General features: G+C 58.5%; 2 protein-coding genes across 2 annotated transcripts in view; both read right to left on the reverse strand.

Moving 5' to 3' along the window:
• Positions 1 to 187, reverse strand: part of NXPH4 (neurexophilin 4) — a 16464-nt gene extending 16277 nt beyond the window's left edge. Inside the window, exon 1 of the mRNA XM_010007606.1 lies at positions 101 to 187. Within this exon, the coding sequence (XP_010005908.1) occupies positions 101 to 187 (87 nt within the window). The remainder of the gene's footprint in view (positions 1 to 100) is intronic.
• Positions 188 to 1343: 1156 nt separating this feature from the next.
• The window catches only part of LRP1 (low density lipoprotein receptor-related protein 1), an 88992-nt gene continuing 77384 nt past the window's right edge, over positions 1344 to 12951 (reverse strand). The window contains 27 exon segments of the mRNA XM_010007617.1: positions 1344 to 1484; positions 1848 to 1992; positions 2174 to 2261; positions 2491 to 2555; positions 2748 to 2852; positions 3157 to 3331; positions 3542 to 3616; positions 3619 to 3699; positions 3779 to 3952; positions 4033 to 4173; positions 4542 to 4718; positions 5075 to 5191; positions 5408 to 5514; positions 5799 to 5977; positions 6069 to 6340; positions 6578 to 6697; positions 6953 to 7087; positions 7177 to 7320; positions 7601 to 7723; positions 8735 to 8854; positions 9088 to 9220; positions 9404 to 9510; positions 11258 to 11374; positions 11500 to 11625; positions 11865 to 11987; positions 12530 to 12649; positions 12741 to 12857. Of these exon segments, the coding sequence (XP_010005919.1) occupies positions 1344 to 1484; positions 1848 to 1992; positions 2174 to 2261; positions 2491 to 2555; positions 2748 to 2852; positions 3157 to 3331; positions 3542 to 3616; positions 3619 to 3699; positions 3779 to 3952; positions 4033 to 4173; positions 4542 to 4718; positions 5075 to 5191; positions 5408 to 5514; positions 5799 to 5977; positions 6069 to 6340; positions 6578 to 6697; positions 6953 to 7087; positions 7177 to 7320; positions 7601 to 7723; positions 8735 to 8854; positions 9088 to 9220; positions 9404 to 9510; positions 11258 to 11374; positions 11500 to 11625; positions 11865 to 11987; positions 12530 to 12649; positions 12741 to 12857 (3527 nt within the window).

The raw sequence follows: 12951 nt of genomic DNA on the forward strand, positions 1-12951 counted from the left end.
TGGTGCCCGGGGCCGGTGCTCCGTGCCGGGTTCTCCACGCTCGGTGCCCGGGGCCGTTGGGTGTTTTGGCGCCCTGCAGCGCAGGGGAAGGAGGGGGCACCTGAGCCGCCGGCCCCTCTTCCACGCGGAGCCACAGCAGGGGGTCCCGGGAGGCAGTCAGGGAGCAGTCACACACACGCGCGTGCATCACCCCGAGCACATACGCAGCAGCACCGGACAAGGCGATGGCCCCGGTGGGATCCTCCTGCCTTAAACCACGCGTGGGGCTTCAAGGGGGTCGGTGCCACGGTACCTGGTGACCTGAGGCCTGGCTTCCCCTGCCTCCCCCACACGTCTTCCCACCAACCAGCAGCCTGCACTTCAGTTTTTAAAAATTTTATTTATAACAATATCTGTTTTGTTTAGTTGTAAAGTAATCCAGCAAAAATTATTAAAACATTTCCCCCAATAAAAGGATGGGGTCGCCCTTTGCCCTCCCCCCCACATGCGTTTATTTATTTCTACTATAAAAGCTAGGTCATTTCCATGTTTTTGTTTTTTGGGTTTTTTTGTTGTGTTTTTTTCCTGTTTAAAAATGTGCATGTTGGAGAGTGGGCGAGGTGCAGGCGGCAAGCCGGAGCGTGGGGCCGCAGGGCTGGGCCTGCCAGGGATGGGGACCCTCTGCACTGCAAGAGCAGCAGTGGGGGTCTTCATCCCTTTTCCCTGTAACAGTCGGGCAGAGCCAAGAACAGCAAGGAGGAAGAGAGGAGATAAGTGGGGAAAAAGGTGGGCAGGGAGAGGAAAGGAGAACCAAGGGAGATTTGCAGAGGCCAAGTTGCAGAAGAGGGGACCTAGGGAGCTGCAGATTTGGGGGCAAGGAAACAGGGGCCCTGGAGACAGGAACTGCATGAGCCAGGAGGGTAGAGAGCTGAGAGCTGGGGAACATGCGGCCCCTACTCTGCCTCCCTCATGCCTGCCCCCTCCCGCCCCCCCCAACCAGTAACCCTGTGTCTCCTGTCAGCCCCAGATGCAGCAGCCCCAGCAAGTTCATTCTGGCACACTGACCCGGGCACTGTCCCTGCTCCAAATTGCTAGCTTGTCCCATGGGTGGCAGAGGAAGGGAGAGGGGCCCGATGTAGAGATTTAAAGTAAACCAAAGCCGTATCTGGCAATGAGAGGCACCAAGGCCTGGTACCGGGAAATATACAGGTAATAATACTGCTCACATAAAAAAGTAATAATCCTTCATTTGTACATTTATACAGTGGATCTTGGCTCCCCCGGCCCCTGCCTGCCTCCTGCAATGGGTGTCTGTGCCAGACCTAGGCATCCTGGCCCAGGAGCCCTTTGCCCCTGTCCTGCCCCTATGCCAGAGGGTCTGCCAGGTCATCATCTGCGCCCCGTGACAGCAGCTCCCGCTTCTCGTCCGTGCTAGCCAGCGAGTTGCGGCTGTTGTGGGCACCCATGTACAGCGTGGCGTAAACGGGGTTGGTGAAGTTGGTGGGCTGTGGAGAGGAGGGAGCAGGTGGGAGGAGGCATGGCTATCTGCCTCCCCAGAAGAGTGGTCCACAGAGCAGTCCCTTGCCCTGGGGTGCCTTAGCAAGAGCCTGCATCAGGCACAACCTCCTTCAGGCACAGCACCACTGACCCTACGGCTGCGGCCATCTGTCCCCCCAGCCTCTGACCCCAAAGCCTTCATGACCCCTCAGAGGGGGCTCCTCTGGGCAGAAAGCAGCCCCCAGGGAGCCCCAAAACTGCTGCAGCAACTTACCCCCCACTTCAGCATATACCTCCCCTGCATCCCCACTTCGGGATGGAACCCCGAGCAGCTGATATCCCTTCTGTGCCACAGAGGCCCCCCTCCTCACCTTGTCAGGGTCCAGGGCAAAGTCCGCATCCAGCAGCTCCCCCACATCATCGTCAGGCTCCCCCTCGTACATTTTGTAGGTGGGGTTCCCTATCTCCACATTCATGGCACCGTTTGTCATCCGCTGGTGCTGAAAGCCCTTGGCGCTGTAGAGGGTGCGAGATGGAGCGTCAGTGCCAGCAACATGGGGTGCAGTGAACGGGGCCCCCAACCCACCAGTGGTCCTGCTTGTTTGTTCTGCATAATCAAGACTTTCAAGGCCTGCAAGGAGAGTTTCTGTCCTGGCTGGGTAACACTCCTTCCTGGACTCCAATGGCCTGGACTCACCCTTTAATCCTCCACTTGTACCAGACAAAAGCCACAACGGTGAGAAGGATCAGCAGCAGCAGGATGGGGATGACAATGGAGGCGGTTCCTGTGGGAGGAGAGGTACAGGTACAGTGACAGTGTGCACATGGGCCAATGCCTACATGCCTCGAGCCCTGGGCAGTGGTGGGTCCCACAGCTCAGGCTGGACCTGTCCCCTCTCCACCGAGTAACAGGGTTCAGGGGCTGCTCAGGGGCACCAGGCAGCCCTGGCTTCACCCTTCTGGTTTGGTGTCAGGCCCAGCAATGCCCCTCGGGCAAGACTACCCCATACGTACGGTTGCTCTGCTGCTCACTGACAGTGAAGTTCTCACAGTGTGTCCCTGTCATCCCCACTGGGCACCTGAGAGCGCAGGGAGAGCACCAGGGTTAGAGGGGGCAGAAGAGCATGCGGGGAGGAGAAATGAGAGGTGAGGCACAGACCTGAGGGTCAGCGGGAAGGGGCACAGATCAGGGTCTGTGCTCCTTCTGCCTGGTGGGGCAAATAGCCCATATGTAGGCCCCCACTGCCCCCCCAGCCCTCAGCCCAGCTTACAGGCACTCGGGCAGCTGTGTCTTGTCACTGATGGAGCAGGTACCACCATGCAGGCAGTAATTGTCGCAGGTCAGGCAGCTGGGTGCTATCTTGCCACCTGGGCAGCTGCAGGGAAGAGAGGATCAGGCACACATGTACCCATGGCCTGCTCTGTGTCCCCCCATTAACTCATCTCTCTGGCACAGTTCACAGCTGTGCCATCCCCACAACTGCTGAGACATCAGGATGGGCTTGAGGGAAAGACACCCCCACCACCTCCTCTCTGGGCCCTGAGGTCTCCCACATTTCTGAGCTTCCCTGAATTACTGACCCAGCATCTCTCAGCTGTGGCCAGTTCCCAGCTTTTACTTAGGTCCTTGTGCCCACCACCCCCTCTTCCTCCCTTGAGTTCCACATCCCTGCCACCTACATGCAGGATACTTCTCCGGTCTGCTTGTTGATGCTGCACTCGCCCTTCTGGCACCGGGAGCATTTGTCATCCTGGCACTGGGAGCCCGCAAACTGCGGAGGGCAGCGGCAGTGTTTGATGCCACTGTCTGTCATCTGGCAGACACCCTCGTTCTTACAGTAGTCGAAGCACTGCCCTGCAGGAGATGGTAGGGTCAGGGTGGGCAACCCCACACTGGCCCCTCAGACCACTGGCTCCTCCAGAGGGCTGTTTGTATCTCTGGTCCCCCATGGAGCACCGCACCACCCTGGGTCCCCAGAGAACATCCCCCACAAGAGCAGATCCAGCAGTCTGACCTCCCAGGCACCATCCTCAGCCACCCTCACCCCGAGCAGGCAGCACTCACGGTACTGGCAGCGGTCCCCGATGAAGGTAGGCAGGCAGCGGCAGTTGGGCTGGTTGCCCTGGTTGACGGTGCACCGTTGTCCCGGCAGTAGTCAGTGCACACTTGCTGGCCACACCGGGGTCCCGTGAAGCCGGTGGGGCAGCGGCAGGTCGGCATGCCTGAGAAAAAGAGCCATTAGTGTGCTCCCCATCTGTTGATCTGTCTGCCCAGGACCAGCCCCGACCCCAGCAGCCTCACCTGACGGGGAGGCAGCGCAGGTGCCCCCGTTCTGGCAATAGTGTGAGCACTGGTCAATCTGGCACTTCTCCCCATTGTAGCGTGGCTGGCAGCGACACTTGGCCTGTTTGCGGGCGTTGAGGAAGCAGCTGCCGCCGTTCAGGCAGACAAGGTCGCAGGTGTCGGTGGTGGGCACTGGGAGGGAGGGAGGGATGGAGGTGAGCGGGACCATGCCAGGAAGAAGCCCTCTCCTCTTCCTCCTCCAGATCACCTACCAACAGGGGAGATGGTGGGCGAGGGAACAACCACGCAGGTGCCGTTGTCCAGGCGCTTGCCATTGGGGCAGGTGCAGACGGGGCCGCTGGGACTGAGGAGGCAGAGCCACTCACACTTCTTGCGGTCACATGGGTTGGTCACTGCCAGAGGGGAGGGGACAATACAGGGTGAGGATGATGGGGTGACCCACAGGCCTCCTAGTGAACAATGACTTCTCAACAGCTTTAGGGCATCTCCCAGGACCCTACAGCTGCCCAAGCCCTGTGCCAGTCCCCTGATGCCCTGGGGTTGCCATATGACAGCTCGCAATCACAGCTGGCTCCCCCCAGTTCTTTCCTCTTCCCACTAACCCCCCCTGCTCTTCCCATCTGAAGCCCCCCACTTTGGGTGTTCCCTCTTGCCCCAAGTTTTGCCAGTGTTCCCCTTACCCTCTGGCACCCCACAACAGCAACCCAGGCACCTCCCTCCCACTCCAAAGCAGGCCAAGGGTCCCAGGCCCAGCACACACCTTCTGGTTGCTTGTACTGGTGGTAGAGCACAACATCGGTGGCATGGTTGAGGCCAGATGTTAGGTTGGTGACAGCCTTGTGCCCAAACTTGTGGATCTTGAAGATGCGGTTGTTGATGTAGGTGACACCATAGATGTAGTCCTCAAAGATGTCAATGCTGAAAGGATGGCTCAGCCCTGGGGAAGTGCAGAAGGGACATGTGCAGGCAGAGGAGACATGGCAGCTGCTCGCTACCTTGGGCAGAGCTTATCAGGAATTTTAGACAGATTTGAGGCTAGGGCCTCCCACTACAAGAGGCACAGTGCTGGGGAGACAGCAGTACCAGCACAGCATTTAATGAGGAAAACCCGCCCTTGCTGCTGTCTGCTGAGCATCGTTGCCTCAGGGCTGGGGTCTGTTCTGCAGCACGACCCAGGCCAGGAGCCCTGGAGAGCTGGGAGCTGGGCAGTGCTGGGACCCCACACCAGGGACACTGTCCCCTGGCAGGTCCCTTTCCTCCCTGCTGCTCTGTTGGGTCTTGGGCACTGCTTACCCTTCTTGTTGTCAATGGCCACAACTGGGTCAGTGCCATTGAGCCGGATGCTGCCGATGACGGAGAGCTTGGCGTCGGCCCAGTACAGCCGCTCATTGTGGTAGTCCACGGCCAGGCCTGAGGGGACACACACCCCCCTCCCCCGTGAGGTATAGGCCTCCTGACCACCCCCAACCCCTCCTGACCAAGTGACCAGTAGAGCAGCTCCCTTGTTGCCCCTACACACTCCTGCCACAGGGCTTGGAGTCAAACCACCCCAACACAAGGGGAGACATCCTCCTGTCAAGGCTTTTACCACTCCTCATGTCCCTCCTGGTACCAATCTTTGTTCACCTGTTGGCCACTGGATGTTGTCCTGCACCAGGGTCTCACGCAATGTCCCATCCATAGCAGCCGTCTCAATCTTGGGGTGATTGCCCCAGTCTGACCAGTACATAGTCCTGTAAAGGACACAGGCAGGTCATTCCCATAGGAGAGCAGGGAGGGGAAGAGCAGGACAGACCAATGCCCCATTGGTGGGGAAAGCCTCCCACGGTCTCCCCAGAGTCCCAGAGTCACTGATGTGACACCAATGAGCCAGCTGACTCCAAGGCACAGCAATGTGAGCTGATGCAGAGGGTGATGCTGGGGGACAGGGAGCTTCCACCATGGATGAGCTTGTTGGAGAGAGAAGCCTGGGTGCAGGCTGGGCAGAGGGAAGGGAGAAAGGGCTTGCATCTCTCACCCTCTAAGTGGGTCGACTACGATGGCATGAGGCTCATCAATCATGCCTGAGATCAGTGTCTTGCGATTCTCGCCTTTCATCTGTGCCACCTCAATAACATCCCGCCCTGAGTCTGTCCAGTAGATGTTCCCAGCAACCCAGTCGATGGCAATTCCCCGTGGCATCTTCAGCCCTGAGATCTGTGAAGGGCAGAAAGGGGGGAGAGGTGAGGACAGAGGATGCTGGCAGCTCAGCCTCAGTGCCTCCTGCCGTGCCCCTGGCAGATCTCACATTCAGGTGGGTGACACCACCGTCGATCTGGCGCCGGTTGCGGTTGGAGGCGGTGGAGGCAGCAGAAGAGGCAGGCAGCTCCCGGTATGAGATCCTGCCTGTGTGCCAGTTTGTCCAGTAGATCTTGTTGCCCTTGACGTAGATGTCCATGGCATCGATGCGCACGTTCTCGTCGCCCTGGAAGGCCGGCTCATAGGCTGAGTTGGGGTTGAAGGGGTACATGCTCCGGATCTTGTTGTCGTCCGCAATGTACAGGATTTGGTGCTCTGAGCCTGCAGAGGAGGAGCTGTTGGTGTGGGCTGAGAATCCACAGTGGGGCACAGAGCGGGGCCACTGGGAGCTCAGCACACCCTTTGGGTTTGCTGTTTCAAGGAAGGACAGATTGATGGCACGGGCAGAGTAAGGGTGGGCAGAGGTGCAGGGGGAGAAGGAGCAGTGAGAGAAGAGCACTGGGTCCTGCAGGGCAGCACAGGCACACAGATTCTGTGCCACTTCTATTCCCTCCTGACCTTCCGCCTTGCACATATTGTCTGTCTTCATGAAGTTCTTGGCACAGCTGCAGACGTGGGAGCCCTTGGTATTGTTGCAGAGCTGGGAGCAGGTCCCAAAGCGCAGACACTCGTTGATGTCTGGGGAGCAGGAGATGGAAGTCAGGGGAAGACCAGGAGGGTGTGCTGAGGCACATGAACAGGTCCAGGCCCTCTCAAGAGGCTGCTCCACACTAGGGCTTGGAGACCCCATCTCTCCTCATTCCCCACGTCTGTGCCCCAAGGACACAATTTCTGATAACCCAGCCACTCCATGGGCACACACATCTTACTGGCAAAAAGAACTGTAAAGCCAACAGTCCAATCCCAAGCCCTCTCAGCAGCAGCAGAATGTACCTTGGCAGGAATTCCTGTCTGGCAGCTTCTGGAAGCCTCTGCGACATGAGCAGTATGTGGTGGACTGTGACTGAATGCACTGGGCCTCGTCTCCACACATCGTGGTGTTGGTCTTGCAGTCATACGACTTGTGGTCTGGGGTGGGACATGCAGTCAGCACCTGTGCCTTGGCAGCTTCCCCAGTGCTTGCCCTCAACCCCTCAAGACCCCAGCTCCCCACCCACCATGGGAGCAGGACTCCTCATCGGAGCCATCTCCACAGTCATCAAAGAAGTTGCAGCGGAGGTTGGCACTGATGCACTTCTTGTTCTCACAGAGGAACTCATTCTTGTCCTGGCTGCAGCTCTTGGGCTTGGCTGTGGGTGACTCTGTGGGAGCATGGGCAGCGGCTGTTACAGTCTTGAGTCCCCAGGCACCCAGGCCCCAGGAGCTCCAGGGTGTGAATGGCACAGGAAGGGACCAGACCCAGGCTGCATGTGCCCACCGACTGCCTGCTACGACCCCGTTTTGGGAAGGAGGAGTGGGCAAAGCAAACCCCAACTTCTGGGCTAAACCCAGGGCTCTGCAAGGACCAGCCTAAGGGCAGCAGTGACCCATGGCCCTGCCCTGGCCAGGCACACAGCAATGCCCACGGGCAGCCCCACTCACCACAGTCCTTCTCATCCGTGTTGTCTCCACAGTTGTCAATGCCGTCACACTGTCGACCGATCCACAGACATACCCGGTCGTTCTTGCAGCGGAACGGTCTGTTGGGAGGACACTGGAATTTCACTGCACCAGCAAACAGAAACAAATGGTGACGGTGAAAGGAGACGCCATAGCCAGGCTGTAACTCTTGCCACGAGCTGCTGCTCAGCCTCTGCCCGCTCTCCAGGGAGGCCTGTCCCACGAGGGCGAGCGGGCTCCGGAGACTAAAGCAAAGAGACTGAAGCAAAAACAATCGCCCGGTGGCTGGGCCAACTGCAGGAGGGTCAGCCCTCTTCTCACCCAGCCCCCTGCCCCCCTCAGTCCCTGCGACCCCACCCCACTGCCAGCCCCATGCCCAGCTCAGCGCCTCTGCAACTCCGCTCTCTTGACCAGTCACATCCTGCCCCCTTGGCCCCATTGGCCACCCCCAGGAGGACCCATCTAGAAGGGTATGTATGGAGCTGCCAGAGGTGCCCATAGCCCCCTGGGTACCCACAGCAGAGCCCAAGTGCCAGGACTGTCACCCCTCCCCAGCGTGCGGGTGCCCTGGTCAGGCTGCTGGCCCTGCAGCAGACATGGGCCAGGCAGGGGCCGGACCATGAGTGGGAAGGCCAACGTGGTGTCACTCACAGCACTCCTCAGGGTTTTCATCCGAGTTATCCCCGCAGTCGTCCTCCCCATCGCACTTCCAGGCCAGGGGTTTGCACAGCGTGTTGTTGCACTGGAACTCATCCAGAGGGCATGTGCGAACTGCAACAGCATAAGGCAGGAGAAGACACATCAGCCAGTGCTGCCTCACTGCTAGAAGACCAGTGTGGGCCCAGCTCAGCGCCTCTGCATCTCCCCTCTCTTGACCAGTCACATCCTGCCCCCTTGGCCCCATTGGCCACCCCCAGGAGGACCCATCTAGAAGGGTATGTATGGAGCTGCCAGAGGTGCCCATAGCCCCCTGGGTACCCACAGCAGAGCCCAAGTGCCAGGACTGTCACCCCTCCCCAGCGTGCGGGTGCCCTGGGCAGGCTGCTGGCCCTGCAGCAGACATGGGCCAGGCAGGGGCCGGACCATGAGTGGGAAGGCCAACGTGGTGTCACTCACAGCACTCCTCAGGGTTTTCATCCGAGTTATCCCCGCAGTCGTCCTCCCCATCGCACTTCCAGGCCAGGGGTTTGCACAGCGTGTTGTTGCACTGGAACTCATCCAGAGGGCATGTGCGAACTGCAACAGCATAAGGCAGGAGAAGACACATCAGCCAGTGCTGCCTCACTGCTAGAAGACCAGTGTGGGCCACAGCTCCCAATTTCCAGCATAGCTGGTGGCTCTCCAGGGCTCGGATACATGTCTGTGCACACTTCAGGGCTGGGCGGAGCACTGCTGACCTATGCACAGCAGGGACACAGGAGACAAGAGGATGGGGGGGAAGGCAACAAGCCTGGAGGGAGCCACATTACCACCAGTGCCACAGTTCTCCTCATCAGTGCCGTCCATGCAGTCTGCATCAGCGTCGCAACGCCAGCGCATGGGGATGCAGTGTCCATTCTTGCACTGGAACTGGTCGAATTCACAGCGCGGTGTGCAGTCTTTCTGCAAGGGAAGGGCAAGAGACAGTGGTCAGGAGGGACAGACCCAACTGTGGCAGCCTCCTGTCCTGTGACTGCTGCTGGACCAGGCTCTCAGCCCTCCCTTGGCAGCAGGGACCGGGATCACCGGAAGACTGGGACGTGCAGGGTTGGTGCTGGCAGGGAGCCCCAGCTCTTGGTACCTCACCTCATCAGAGCCATCTGCACAGTCGTGGTCCCCATCGCACTTCCACCTGCCAGCGATGCAGCGGCCGTTGGCACACGAGAACTCACTCTCCGAGCAGGGCCGGGGTGCTGGGGACAGAGAAGATGGGGTGTCACCCTGAGAATGGGCTGCAGCCAGGGCTGCAAGGGCAGAAGCTGTCCCTGGCCAACAGCTTAGGGGTCACAGACTGACACAGACACATGTCTAGTGACACTGGGAACAGGGTGGGGTGCAAGCAGAGCCAGGGGAACTACTAGAGAGGCATGGCTGATACCACCTTCCAGCTCCCTTCCCATCCAGGGCTACCAGCTCCCTGTGGGGAACTGGGGTTTTTGAGGGTATTATGGCAATACAGAGTTGCTCCTGGCAGCTTCCCAGCTGCACGTGTCCCCAAGGCATTCTCCACCGAAGGCAGCACTAGTTCCACAGCTCCTGCTGTCCCACTAGCAGCTACAGGCACGAGGAAGGCAGTGGTGCCCTGGCCAGGTCTGGCAGAGCTGGCACACCCATGTACCCTCACAGGGCATGGGGATGGACTCCCCCTTGCAGCTCAATACATCAGTGGTGCCCAACTCATCTGCCCACCCACCCAGGACAGCTCTCGGGATCCCTCCCCTCCTCATCGCCCCTGGTGTCAGAAATGTCAGGGCAGGCAGTCCCTCTAGCCACAGTGCGGAAGCTGACAGGACTGTAGGGGAAAGAGGGGCAGGGGGTGCCCAGATGGAGCAGGAAGGGTCAAGGCGGGGACAGATTTTGGAGCCAAGTATGAGCCATGCACAGGCCCTGGTAGTGGAGGCAGCAGGGTCAGACGCTCCCTGACTGTGGCTCCAGAGGAGGGAGGTGCTCGTGCTGATGCTCAGTAAATCTGCCTGGGTTGTCCAGTCCCAACCCTTCTGCCCTCACCTAGAATTTATTGTCTTCATTTACTTTAGAAAGACTGTACATGGCATTAAAAGATTTTGGCAGGAACCTACCTCTGTGTGCCCCATAACGACAGTGTGAAAATGGAGAAAAACGTAAGATGAAGTGAAATGGCACAAACTCAAAAACACAACATGAAATCAACAGAAAAGACAAAAAAAGTTGCACCCTAGAGAGCTGCAGGGAGACAGAGGGACCTGGGGTGGGTACTGGGAGGAGGGTCTGGCTCTGCCCAGGCCACTGCAGCTGGCTGCCCAGGCCCTGGTGCTATCCCATGGGCAGCTCTGGAGGGATAAGACCAGCTCCTGCCCACAGCAGAGCCCCAAGAACTGTCTCATCCACCACACAGTCACAATCCTCAGCAACTGAGCAGGGCGAGTGCTGGCACAGCTCCATTAACATGTGGTAACTCATTAAGGGGCAGCAATTTGACTGTCTGCCATGGCTTCTAGTGAGCAGCTGCCTTCCCACACACTGGTCCAGGTCCAGGTTTGTGACCTGGGTTCAGGTGGTGTCACAGCTCCCATCCCAGAGTCTCAGTGTGTCCCCATCAACTTCCCAGGCCAAACCATTTCATAGGGTGCTGTCTGCCAGGCTGGGGCTAAAGCACAGGGCAATGGCCTGCTGGGGAGGGTGTTGTGGTCACCTCCTCCCTTTTACCTGTCCCAGTGAGGGCCTCTCCTCAGGACAGCCAGCAGCTAAGCCCTGGCTGTGGGACCAGGCTGACCAGAACCCTGGAGTCAGGTGCTTTCTGTCCAGGGGCTCCCTGCACTTCCTGGCCCTTAGCCCCAGCCAGCCTGATGCTCCCCCATAGCTGGGACCATAGGCAGGCAGAGGGACTGGAGGGACCTGGACCACTCCCCTCTCCAGCGCAGCCGGCACCCGGGATAGCAAAGGCTCAAAGGCAGCACATACTGCAGCTCTCTTCATCCGAGTTGTCCCCACAGTCATTGTCGTAGTCACACTGCCAGCGACCCGGCACGCAGCGGTTGTTCTTGCAGCGGAACTGGTAGGGCTCACAGGTGCGTTCATCTGGGAGAAGGAGGCAGGAAAAGGCATCAGCAATGCTTCTGCATATGGGGAGGGATAGGCACACCAGAGAGCAAGGCGGGCAGTGCTGCTCTCTGCCAGCCTCCCTCCGACCCAGCCTTACTCACCGCATTCCTCCTTGGGCTCATCAGATCCGTCCCCGCAATCATCCTCCCCGTCGCACTTCCAGCGCGCTGGGATGCACCTGCCTGAGTCCTTGCACCGGAACTCATCCACACCACATGTCATTTGTGCTGGTGGGAAGAAACAAGATGACATGGATACAGGAGGGCAGGTGGGGTTAGCATTGGCCACACACATTTCTTTCTCTGCAGGGCAGATGAACACAGCCCCTATGCCAGCAGCTTGGAGCCAACTGCAACACTTGCAGGGACTGAGCAGGGACCTGCCATCCCACAGGGAAGACAAACAAATGGAAGCTCCTGGTTTCGGTGTGACCAGACCCACCCCCCCCTCTGCGCAGGCTTCTTACTGCAGTTGGCAGGTTCATCTGAGCCATCCACACAGTCATTGTCCCGGTCACACACCCAGACGCGGGGGATGCAGCGCTTGGTGATCGCACATTGGAACTGGTTGGGGGCACAAGTCACCTCCGCTGCAGGAGAGAGAAGCAGAGTCAGGAGAGGCATTGGGCAAGCAGGGTTCTGGTCGCCACCACCCCACAAAAACTGCCCCAGAGAGCAGAGAGGCTTGCAGATGCTCTGGGAATCACAATAAGTGTCTCGTCGTGCTTGGTGACCAGGTGCACAAGAGAGAAGGGGAGTGGAGCCCTGTGGTGGCCCCAAGAGACTTGACCAGCTGCAGAGAGACAGGACAGAAGCCACAAGATCCCTCAGCTGTGCAATAGGCTGAGTGCAAATCCACAGCAAATACTGAACTTGTAATTATGAGGGATTTAAGGACTTTGTTTCCACTAGGAAACAAGTGTCTCTAGGGCCAACAGGATGACAGTGGACAGAGGCTCTGTGCAGACCACAGATAAGGAGAAAACTCCATGCCCAGGGGCAGGACCACCCAAAAGTCAGCCTGCAGAGAAGCCAATACCCAAAGACATGGGTCTGATGCAGCACTGAACTCCTCACCCCCTTTACCATGCACACTTCCTGTTAGTAACATGCTTAACAGCTCCCCACTTACGGCAGTCCTTCTCATCCTCGCCATCACCGCAGTTGTCCTGACCATTGCAGCGGAAAATGCCGGGGATGCAGCGGTTGGTGTTGGTGCATTTGAACTGGCTGGGCAGACAGACGTGGATATCTGGGAAGGGGGCAAGATGGTCAAAAGCTGACATGCTACATCTCTGCTCTACTGCAATGATGAAGTGAAACGGCACAAATGGAGAAAGTACCACAGTTGGCTTCATCTGAGTTGTCCTGGCAGTCATTGTCTCCATCACAAATGAAGGCTGGATTAGTGCAGATCCCAGTGGAGCACTGGAACTGCCCCGGTCTGCATTTGAACTCAGCTGTGGGGTAAGACAAGGTAAAATCTTTGCTCTGGGGACCATTTTCAGGGAAAACCTTAACCTCCCTCTTTCCTCCCTGGGGTCCTCAGCAGGA

Source organism: Chaetura pelagica, unplaced genomic scaffold, assembly GCF_000747805.2.
Source record: "Chaetura pelagica isolate M959 unplaced genomic scaffold, ChaPel_1.0 scaffold610, whole genome shotgun sequence".
NCBI lineage: Eukaryota > Metazoa > Chordata > Aves > Apodiformes > Apodidae > Chaetura > Chaetura pelagica.